This window comes from Crotalus tigris, unplaced genomic scaffold (assembly GCF_016545835.1).
Source record: "Crotalus tigris isolate CLP2741 ecotype Arizona unplaced genomic scaffold, ASM1654583v1 scf7180000018548.2558034, whole genome shotgun sequence".
Lineage (NCBI taxonomy): Eukaryota > Metazoa > Chordata > Lepidosauria > Squamata > Viperidae > Crotalus > Crotalus tigris.
In genome coordinates, this window is record NW_024097071.1 from 1,909,228 (window position 1) to 1,920,218 (window position 10,991).

General features: G+C 36.3%; 1 protein-coding gene across 1 annotated transcript; it reads left to right on the top strand.

Moving 5' to 3' along the window:
* The first annotated feature begins 1,032 nt into the window (after window positions 1-1,032).
* LOC120312853 (matrix Gla protein) lies at window positions 1,033-10,472 on the top strand. The gene is made up of 5 exons (XM_039354142.1): window positions 1,033-1,190; window positions 5,874-6,012; window positions 6,663-6,698; window positions 8,868-8,949; window positions 10,106-10,472. Exons 2-5 carry the CDS (start codon window positions 5,952-5,954, stop codon window positions 10,242-10,244), a joined length of 318 nt encoding a protein of 105 aa, XP_039210076.1. The 5' UTR covers window positions 1,033-1,190; window positions 5,874-5,951; the 3' UTR covers window positions 10,245-10,472.
* The last annotated feature ends 519 nt before the right edge of the window (window positions 10,473-10,991 follow it).

Consider the following 10,991-nt stretch of genomic DNA (forward strand, 5'->3'; position numbering starts at 1 on the left):
GTTTAGATCAATTGGGCTTTTCTATAAAACAAAACTATGAGCACTATATTAATTTCTCTACATGTTGTTCAACTATTTACCTCTCACTGTTTGCCATAGCTGTAAGAAATTAGCATGCAAGCAGCACATGATGCCATGGCTGCAATGGATACCAGTCTTTGGAAAACTTCTCATGTGTATCCAAATTGGTACCTAGTCAGAAATAAGGCAAACCTCTGTCTGTATGTTCTTCTTATGAAAGAAAAGTAGACATGCCAAAGATTTGATTGGTTCAACATTTGTTATATTGAAAATACCCTCCAGGGTACTTATAAATATCTAGCCAGGTGGCTTCTTTCCACAAGCTCAGACATTTAACTCTGAGCATGGAGAGAGGGGTTTTTTTTAATGATATTTGGATGAGGAGTCCAATTGTTCCATTTATTATGCTTGTCCAAATGGCATGGATTGTTAATTTTGTCATTACATGCGTAATGGATTTCTTTAAACATTAATTCATCTGCAACTAATTTAGAAGTTGCTTCCTACGGATGCCAAACTCCCACTCAGTTCAAATACATGGTTCCATATTTTCTAATTCCATCCTTAACATCTCTTTTTAGATGGAGAAATCGGGTTGGGAAAAGCAGAAACTCAGAGGTTTTCCACTCCTATTTTTTTCACCCTCTCAAGAACTCAAGTTAAGCTGTAAGTATTTGGAGCACTACTGTGCTTCAGAGCACAGAACTCAGAACTCAAGTTAAACTGTAAGTATTTGGAGCACTACTGTGCTTCAGAGCACGATTACTGAAGGTTAGAAGGAGTACCACAGCCATCAGAGAATCCCTGTATAAAAGTGTGGTTTGCTTTCAAGATCTCTAGTCAAGGTGTAGTTTAGATGCAGCCACACTGCCCCCAAGATGTGGTTTTGATTTCCATGAGCAACTAGCATTTGTTGTCCCACCCCCTCACTCTCCTGGTTTCATTTCCTGAGGTTTCTGATTTCCTGAGTGAGGGATGGAAATATTCAGAAAAGAGGGTGGCAGTCTGAAGGAGGAGGCTGCATGGAGAAGGGGAGGGAGGGGTCACTTATCATAAATAAAAAGGTTTCCACTTTAGCAGTGTGGAGTGTAGGAACATTGGGAGAAGAGAACCTGCCACATCAGAAAAAGTCCTATGTAACAGAGGGCAGCACAGATCATTATATTACAGTGAGTATGCAGAGCCTAATTAGCATCTGTGCACCGGTTAATTGCAAATGCAGTAGCAAAAAAGAAAGAAAAAGGTGTATATATTACAATATTGTGATTATGAATAATTTCAACAGGATAAATTCCAAAGGACTCCCTTTTGCTCTAATAAAATGCAGGGTTGTTAGTGCAAGTAGGTGCTAGAATTAATACTAGAAATATTGGTTTATAATTGTAACAGGAGAGAAAATGAAGAAATGAGAGTGGATCTGAATGTTTTAAATGTGCACATGATATCTATGATAGCACAACTTTTCATTTTCAAATAAAATTTCCTAGGTTTTATTTGAGCCTCAGAATTGAATGATATATTGTTTAGAATTAGGATAAGGAAGATGTGACTCTAATACTGTAGCTGAACTACAATTCCTAAGATACCTTAATATTTGAAGCATGCTGAGTAGGTTGGATGAGAAGTGTAATTCAGCAGCAAGGAAGATAAATGATATAAGTTGCTTAAAATGAAAATGGTTTAATATTAGCACATAAAAACTAAGTCTTCTTCATTTTTTAAAAGAATATAGTTAAATTTTCATTAAAATATTGCTGGATATTCCATACTTCCCAAATCATCTTTAACCTCTCATTTTAGCAACATAGTAACCTGCCTATAATTAGTCAGGTAATTTTAATGAATGTTATTAAGATATATTTCCATTAATTATGAGTCAAACCTGAACATAGCATCATTTTGGCAAAGAATTTTGTAAATAATAATTGTAAACCAGAACCAATAACAACCCCAAAGCATTCCTTATTGAAGTTAATGAAAATGATGATACAAGCTCCTGTGGATCAAAGCAAATTTTTCTCTGAAAATTTATCCTGATTTACTAAACTTTGCATTATTTGCTTTGGGAAGTATTAGGCGTGCTGTGAGAAAGATGCTTAAAATAAAAATATGGTGTTTAAAAGCCCATGTATATTTCTATACATTTCACAATAAGCATGATGATGGATGGATGGATGGATGGATGGACAATCTGAGACGAAGAAACATTCAGATAAACCACAGATGGTGTTGTGGTGAGCCACTATTTTCTCTCCAAGCTTGTCCTGATAACTTCCTCTGAAAGCAAAGATCTGAATAACTCTCCTGTTTGCAAAGAACTCTCCACCACTCTGTGGCTTCTGAAACTTCTCTGAGCCTTCTTGTCCTCTCCCATTCAAAACTCTTCCAATAGCATTGTTTGCCTCTGGACTGCCCCCCCTCCCCCGTTACTGTTCTTCTTCTCAGCAGGAGGCCAGGAGAGAGCCACATAGATGCCAGGTTAGTTGTGATACACAGTCAGCTCATAAAAATCCATATAGATAATGTGGAATATAAAGAAGTCCTTATCAAGGCAAGTTAATATTTTAAAGGACATTTTTGCTGTTTTAATCTTGGATATGCAGAAAGAGTGGAAGGAAACCACTGCAGAAGCTTGGAGGACTGTAGGGTATCATGGGCCAATGGCTACCATGATTGCTCTGGTTGGCCGTCTGAGTTGCTCAGCAGGCAAGCAAGAGATTCGTGGTCTCAGTGTGATATTATAAGCAATTTGAAATATTTAGTAGTTTGGGGATTATGGGGAAAGGTAAGAAATATTCTTCCATTCTTATTTACTAGGAATTTTGAATATTATGTACCCAGAATCCCTAATACTGGAATTCTGTACACCTTTCTTCATACACATCCCTATTCATCTCAAGGGGAGAAATGGCCTTGAAAGAAGGTAATTTGGGGGAAAACATTGCATATGGATAGGTTATATTCTGGATATATGAACACATTCATTTTTATTTACACACAGTTTGAAAGCCTTCATTGCCGTTAACTTTGAAAATTCTGAGAATACTTTCTAGATAATCAAGGCAAAATTGGTCTGTTGTTTTATTTCCTTGTTCTTTTATTTTACAGCTCTTCTAGGCTATGGTACTCCTAACAAACTCTGGGCAGGGAATGCCTAGTCCAGCTCCATTCATGAGTTTATTTTATGTTATATATCTTACTACCCACAATAATGATTATGGAGAAGTAGCTGCCAAGTCCCTTTTATTGCATTTTTAAAGAGCTGTGAAGTAATAGTGGCTTGGCAAAATGCTACAGCAGATGATCCTTGTTGGAAGAGGGTTGCAAGAACCAAGATGATGTGAAACCTCTCACAAATAGGAAACCAGAAATAGAAATGGGTAGAAGTACAACAAATGACTGAAACCTGGTTGAAAATTCACTATTAATATGATGGAGACATGATGATGCCATATTCACTTTATGTGGAAATTGCTCTTGTGATATTTCTGCTATACCATGTCACTGTCTACAAAACCATTAAGATTTTGGTTAGGCAAGGGATTGAGAAACTATGATTTTGGGAAAAATTGTGAATTGATGTCAAGAATCAAGGTTTAGCAAATAATTAAACATTATTTGATTGTGCTTATTGTAGAAATCTATATGACTCATAATTGGTCACATTTTTATAGTACAGTATGGCAAGCCACTGACTTCTCCTACCAAAGATAGCAGTTAAAGAAATCATAGTGTTCCTTGCATAATTTATTTACTATATAGTGCAGACTGGAATTCTGATTTCTTTCTTTGAAATATGTCAGGTCTCTGATTGCAAGAACAAACCTTGATGTTTTTCTCTGGTTTTTAAAAAGGGAACAGTCAGAGATCCTAGTTCACGAATCATGATGACATGATGAACAAAAGAAAGAGATTCTATGGCTTACATAGTAATTCTGCCTAACCAAGATCTCTGGTGCTAAATCCTTCCCTCTGTAGCATAATCCACATCTTCGCTAGCAGTCTGTTTACTTCTATATAGACATACTTTCAGCACTGCATACTTTCCAGCGCCTTTCTTCCCCATATTTCCAATTCTATTTCTCTTACCACGTTTTTTTGTCTCCCATTATTTTTTTTGTTCCTTTAATTATTAGTTTCGTTGCATAGTAGAGAAAAGCTTTATTGCTACAGAGAGTGTACAGAGTAGGACTTTATGTTGAACCTGCCTCTAAGGTATGGAGCCCTGGACCTGGGATGGCTTTGCTCCTGTGGAATTTTTTTTTTAGGATGGGAAAAAAGCTAAGATAAATGTTTGCATTTTAGCCAGCAAATAAAAAGCAGAAAGGATCTTGTGCCCTTAAGTGAACCTTCTTTGTTACCAAAAGAAGATCCCCTCCTTGCACTTCTATTTTGAATATATTATATAAGCAAAGGTTATGGTTGTTTTTGTGATATTTAGATTGGCTCTCCAAAATATAGTAAAACTGTGTTTGGGCTGACTAAAATGGAAAGTCACATCCTTGACTGACTCTACACACAAAGAAACACACACACACACAGAGAAACACACACACACACACACACACACACACACACACACGGACATACAGACAAATCCCATCAGAACATAAAACAAATCTATTAGACAGAACATTACAGTAAAACATTTTCTTAGGAACTAATTTTCCTCGGGGGGGGGGGGGGAGGAATTTTCTCTTGGCCTCCGCACTGCCAGTAGTTCTGTGGAGAAGATATAAGATATATTATCAACTTGGTGATTAGATAACAATGTAAAGTGGAGGACATTGGAATTTTAAGCTTCATTTTGGGGACAACCAGAAATTAAATTATTATATAAAAATAAAAGGAGTGGGGCAGTACTGGATGTGGCTTCCAATCTGCCTCAATAAGTCAACTGAACCTACTCTTAATCAGTTGTTGGAGTTCAACAATGTTTTTGTTGTGCCAAATCCAGAGCCCATGTTGCATAAGCCTTACAATATTAACGAGGGCTTCATTTGCCAACCCAGCTTGATTGAGTTAATAGGTAAATGAGATTTAGAAAAGTATGAAGAGAAGTAACAGTTGAAAGTAACACTGAATTTTCCAAGATGATATGATATGTTAATTTTGAGACAATGAATGTTGTCTCCTTGGGGTTTGGGGAACTGCAATCCAACACTTCTGGAGGGGGTCAACTATTGTTATTGATGGAAGGACAGGAAAATCAATAGTCTACAATAGTGTCTTGATGTTGGGCTTTGTCTGGCATTTTAGTGACTTGTTGAAGGAAGCTCTCCAAAAGTGCTAAGTGGGAGCAGGGCAAAAATATAGACTTGGACAAAAATATAAACTTGATTTGATTTCATCTAATGTATTAAGTTATATGGTTATTCTTCAGTCATGTATTTAATAACATTCAGCTTCTGTAATGTTACACGTTATAATGTGGTAGCAATCTTGTGGGGGAGGGATTTCCTCTGTGGACTGCTTTCTAGGTTTTCACAGGAGAGACAAAGCCTTGGAGCCTTCAGTTGTGTCCTTCTGACTCAGACAATTAAGCATTCTCTTTTGGAGAAGCCTAATCCTGTCCCCATGGGCCTGGGTTAAACTCTGGAATTCTACCCCATATCCAGCATTTTTGAACATGCAGAGTTAATATCTCACCTTCATTTGAAATGTGAAGCCCTCCCTCTACAGAAAGGGAGGGAAAGAAAAGAAGCCCACTCCCACCACAGGATGATTAAACCCTCTCGGAGGATATTTTATAACAGCCTTTGAGACACCAAGTGTCAGGCACACCATTCAGCTGACTCTTATTTTCCTACTGCTGCTTTTAAAAATACATATTTAATTGCTAAATTTTGCAGCTTGCTTGCAGTTTGGGGCCTGATTCCATACAAACAGAGGGTAAGGCAGGAGCAAAAAGCAAGAGATAAGACATAAAAATGCGGACCCTCATCCTCCTTGCACTCCTGGCTGTTCTCATGGTGACAGCTTTCTGCTATGGTAAGTGAGTTGGACAAGATTTTAGAAAATTGCCTAATGTGGAAATAATAGTATTTGGTTTGTGTTATCATGGTATATTTATTTTTAGAATTATGGTGCATTTTATAAAAATAATGTAATAGATGAATCATATTTTCATTTTGAACTGTCTGAATAAAGGCACTGTAATATTTTAATGTATTTGTATATATTTAGAAATCACAAAATAAGAACTAGCCTTTTAGGCATTGTTAGCTTCAGTAGATAAATTAAAGCATGAGTTTACTTTTTGGTGGGTTATACGTTATGCTAATACACCTTAATTTTGACCCAAATTCTTATGGCTCCAATATCATGTCACAATTACACTATATAGTACTAGTCATCAATCCATTCGATTGATAAATTAATTATACCTATATTTATGTTATTACAACATCCACTAATACAAATAGATTTAAAAAACAATAGTTGATTCTACAAGTGGTTGAATCTGTTAATTGCCCAAAGCTGAGAATGAAACTTATGTATCAACTAACAGGAGAGGATATCTTAGTTAGACATCTTTAGAAATAGATTTTGGAACTAAATAAATTTTTGATCTGGTTTAAATGTTTGCATTCTTATAGTATCGTAATTGAATAAGCCACTTTCACTTTATTTTCTTACAGAGTCTCATGAGAGCATCGAATCACATGAATTTACAAGTAAGAAATTGTGGTATATATTACCTGACTTAGTGATTCCTGAAAAGTTTGATTTTGGCAGGGAATCTAAAGTGATCTCTTATTGTCACTTAAAAAGAAAACCAGTTTTTTTTTTCAGCCAATTGAAGGAACACAACCATATCCTTTCCCCATGACTTCAGTCTATCCAAACAGCCCACTCAGATTCCCCCATGCTTTCTTTTCCCATTTGTTCTCTTATCATCTAAGCTTGTGATACCCTCAGGGAGCCAAGTGGTTGCAAGTTAACAGCATTAACCATTTATCAGAGAACAAGCTAAGAATAGCATCTGTCATAGAAAGGGTGGCAAGAAATAAAATAAATAATTTTTCCAGAGTGAAAGCCAAATCTGACATGTCATCCACTGTGGGAAAACACTTCAAGAAGCCCTGCTTATCTATGCCTGCAAAAAGGTCTATTTGAACACTGCCCTATCAGGGCAGAAAAGAATATCCACAGTCCTCCCAGGACTGTATCCAGTGAACTTAATTTCAGTGAAGCATTTTAAAGATTGGATTGTTCATTTCTTAATCATTAGGAGATGGGGGGATGGTAGGCTCATTGGAAGAATTACAAACAGGGAGAATATTTTAAAAATGGGGACATTTTAATCATATAACACAGATATTCAATATGCAATGTATTTTTACAAGCAACTTTGTCGAAAGATACCGAAAAGAGATCTTTGTTGAAAAAACTCTTGTAAACCCGTTTAGATCCAAAATTCATTTTTATCCATAATCAGTTCAAAGGAAGGTACTTTTACAGCAACATAAAACTTATTTTCAGTTTTTAAAATTACATACCAATCTTTAGGATGTCCTTGGGGATCTTGCCAGTTTAATATTCCGTTTGCCTCCTAGTCACCTCCTTGGAACCATTTAATATTATGGATTATATCAAGGGGTGGTCTTCTTCCCCCAGATACTTTTTTTGTTCTCTACTGTTCCCTTCTTTAAGCAGAAAACTGGATTTTTCTGTGCCAAAGAAAGTACAAAGCAATCATTCTCTACCTTTTTCTGCACAAATAGGGCACAGTTAAGAACGAGAGATGAAAATAGAGAATAAATTCCATTATTCCCAATTTCTCCTTTAGGCAATGAGGAAGGGCTACTGAAGATGTAAAGAAAACAGAAGACACATTTTTCTTCTCAGTCCTAAAGAGTCAACTACACACAACACTAATCTATTAAAATATCTGTCCTCTTTTGCATCTGGCTTCTTCCTGCTTTTCTATTTCTTTTAAATAAAGAAGCTTGCCATGTAATACAATAAATGGTAGTAAAGTTAGTTTAGATCTCAAAGTAACTTATTTGTCAATATTCTCATTCAGAATCTTACCATCATTAGTCTAATCATAAGTCCTTCATCTTGAGTGATCATAGAATATTGTCATGAAAGACTGGTGATTGCTGATCTCTCTCAACTGGAGAGAGATCTGATTGTTACTGAAATGCCTTAAATACTGGAACTATTTCAAAACATTGGGGAAGAAAATGAGAAAAACAATCCAGGGGAGATGGGAAGTTAAGAAATATGAAAAATAAATAAATAATTGTGTTTCATGTTCTGGAGATAGCAAATTACTGGAAAATCAGAACATAAGAACTTAACATAAACTTTACACACATACTGACAACAAAAGAAAAGGATGAAACTTGAAGAATAAAATTTAGAACATGGAAATTATTAAGTGAAAAGTTTCTCTCAGCTCTATACTTTGCTTAAATGCAGGGTCAAAAACCTGAAAGGTTTCTTGTTCTTGTGTTCGCTTGTTGGCTTCCCAAAGCATCAGAAAGTTGGACTAGATAGATCTTTGCTCTCATTCATCTGGACTCTTGCATTCTTATGTAACAGGATTTGCACTAAAATAAACAATCCACCCTCAGATACTTTGCGTAGGCGGGGTGAATGAGTTGGAAGCTCCCATGGAAAATCATGCAACAGAGAAGCCATTTGTTTTTATTAATAACAAGGCTTGCACTAAACAGAAGAAAATGATAGGTCTGGTCTCATATGTGAAAGGCAATGTCAAAAGAATATGAGCACAGGGTGGATGGGGTGTGTGTACATAGAGCTATTATCTTTTGATTCATATATTATGATTATGATATATATCAGCAAGTATTAACTAATCTCTTTCCCACCAGGTCCTTTCCTTAATAGAAGGTATGCCAACATCTTTATGAGACCCCCACCAGACAACAGGAGAAACTTTTATTGGCACGAAAGGTATGCTTCATTAGAATTCAGGATCATTCAGAACAAATGGGAAAATTCATCATCCTGGTGTCTTGATGCTGGCTCCCAGCTTTTATCATCCAAATCAGTTATGGGAGCTGAACTCAAATTATGTGAAAGTCTTGCTTAATAAGACTTGCTTTGAGGAAAAACTTCTCTTCCTCAAAGAATGCTGACTTTCATTTGGAACAAGTCATGGGAAGAAAATATCCAGAAATGTTTACTGTTGATACACATGTATTCTGTGCATAGCTGAGAACCACTAAGAGCCAAAGTACAATAGCCACACTGTATAATGTTCAGGAGTCGCAGGCTGGCATAGTCAATCAGTTCTGCAATTTACCAATAATCCTATTCTCATCATTGCATTTAGCTCTCTTATCCTTTATTCTTTTTCTAGTGCCATTTAACAGTATCATCCAGCCACTATTAGAGTGATATAAAGCCTGTAGGAGCATGCTAGGTAGCCAATTGCTGCTTAGAGGCTGTGCGTTTTTTTTTGTTGTTGTTGTTGAGTTTGAATGGAGATCAACACTATTTTATTTTATTTATTTTATTTTGGTTTGATGGATATCAACACTATGGTCATGATACACAATTGGGAAAGATAGTTCCCATAGATATCTTCTTCTCTGGTTTTCTGTAAAATGTTGACAACTTAGTTTCTGAGAGTTCCAGAAAATACACAGACTGTCTTTGATGTAACTTATTGGCTATGACTGCCCACCCTATTCTAATTTAGACATGGGAAATTTGATACCTTCCAGATGTTGTTGAATATCCAGCTTTCCTGGCTGTTGACTACCTAGGTGTGGCTCATGGCTTCAACATTTAGTTAGTATGGGGTTCTCCCCTTGCTCTAAAGCCAATTCACAAGTTTGTTTTTAATGGGTAGATTCTACTCACAGAGATTTTAGCTGTTACTTTGGGAAACATCTGCCCTGTTTTAGAATCCTAAAAAGATTATTAAAATGCTTTCTGTGGGAAAATATGTCAATAAAACTGGAAATCATTTAAAACATGCACGGCACAGGAAGAAAAGTAGGGTAAGTTGGTACTTAATGGCTTACCAAAGGTTCACAGGCAATTTCCCTCCACTCTGTTCCCAATCTGCTCTTTCATCATCTTCTCCTGCTTCTGTGGACAGGATCCGGGAGCGTAGGAAGACTACCCAGGAACTCCAACGGGAGGAATGTGAAGATTATAATCCCTGTGAACGTTATGCTATGCGCCATGGCTATGTTGCTGCCTACAAACGGTTCTTTGGGCAGAGGAGAGGAGAGTGAAAACATTACATTCCCAGTGCCTGAAGCCTGGATTTTGTAGCTACAAAGAGTGACCTCTTTGAAATGTATTGTTGCTTCTTAACTGCATAGTATTCCACCTCTCGCTTCATTCTTTTGTAGCCAGTGATTTCTAGTATCTGTTAACTAGCACAATGCTGATGTAATGGTGGTTGGGCAGAGAAGGGATGCAGGTTTTCTTATGAAATAAACAATATGGTTTGTTCATGAGTTTTTTTGTGTGCTATTTGTGTGTCAAACGTGAAGGTGCATATTTGTACACGCTAATTTAGAATTTAATATATCTAATAAAATACTTTGCGTTGTATTTTAAAATATTTATTAATGAAATAAAGGAGTCAACAGCACAATATTTTCATGATGCTCTAAAATATCTAGGACAGTCTCTAAATTTTAAATATTTTTTTTAAAGTGTAAAATTAGGTGAAATCTCAGAAGATAAGCAAATCTTCCACACAAGTGCTCAGTGTTCCTCCAGGGTTCTTACATGAGATTGTGCAAGGATTTGGAATTGGGAAAGAATGTCAAAATCTCACAGGATTGATGATCTCAGGTGAAATTGTTTGGTTTTGTTGCTGTGCCATTGAATCAGTGTTGAGCAACTGTTTTGACTGATCCCTGCAGTTTTAGGCATCCTAGATTTTCATTATTGTTTTGACTGTCCTGAAAAGTTTTTGATCTTATTATATACCAATACTAATAGATATTGATTTTTACAACTTTATCCAG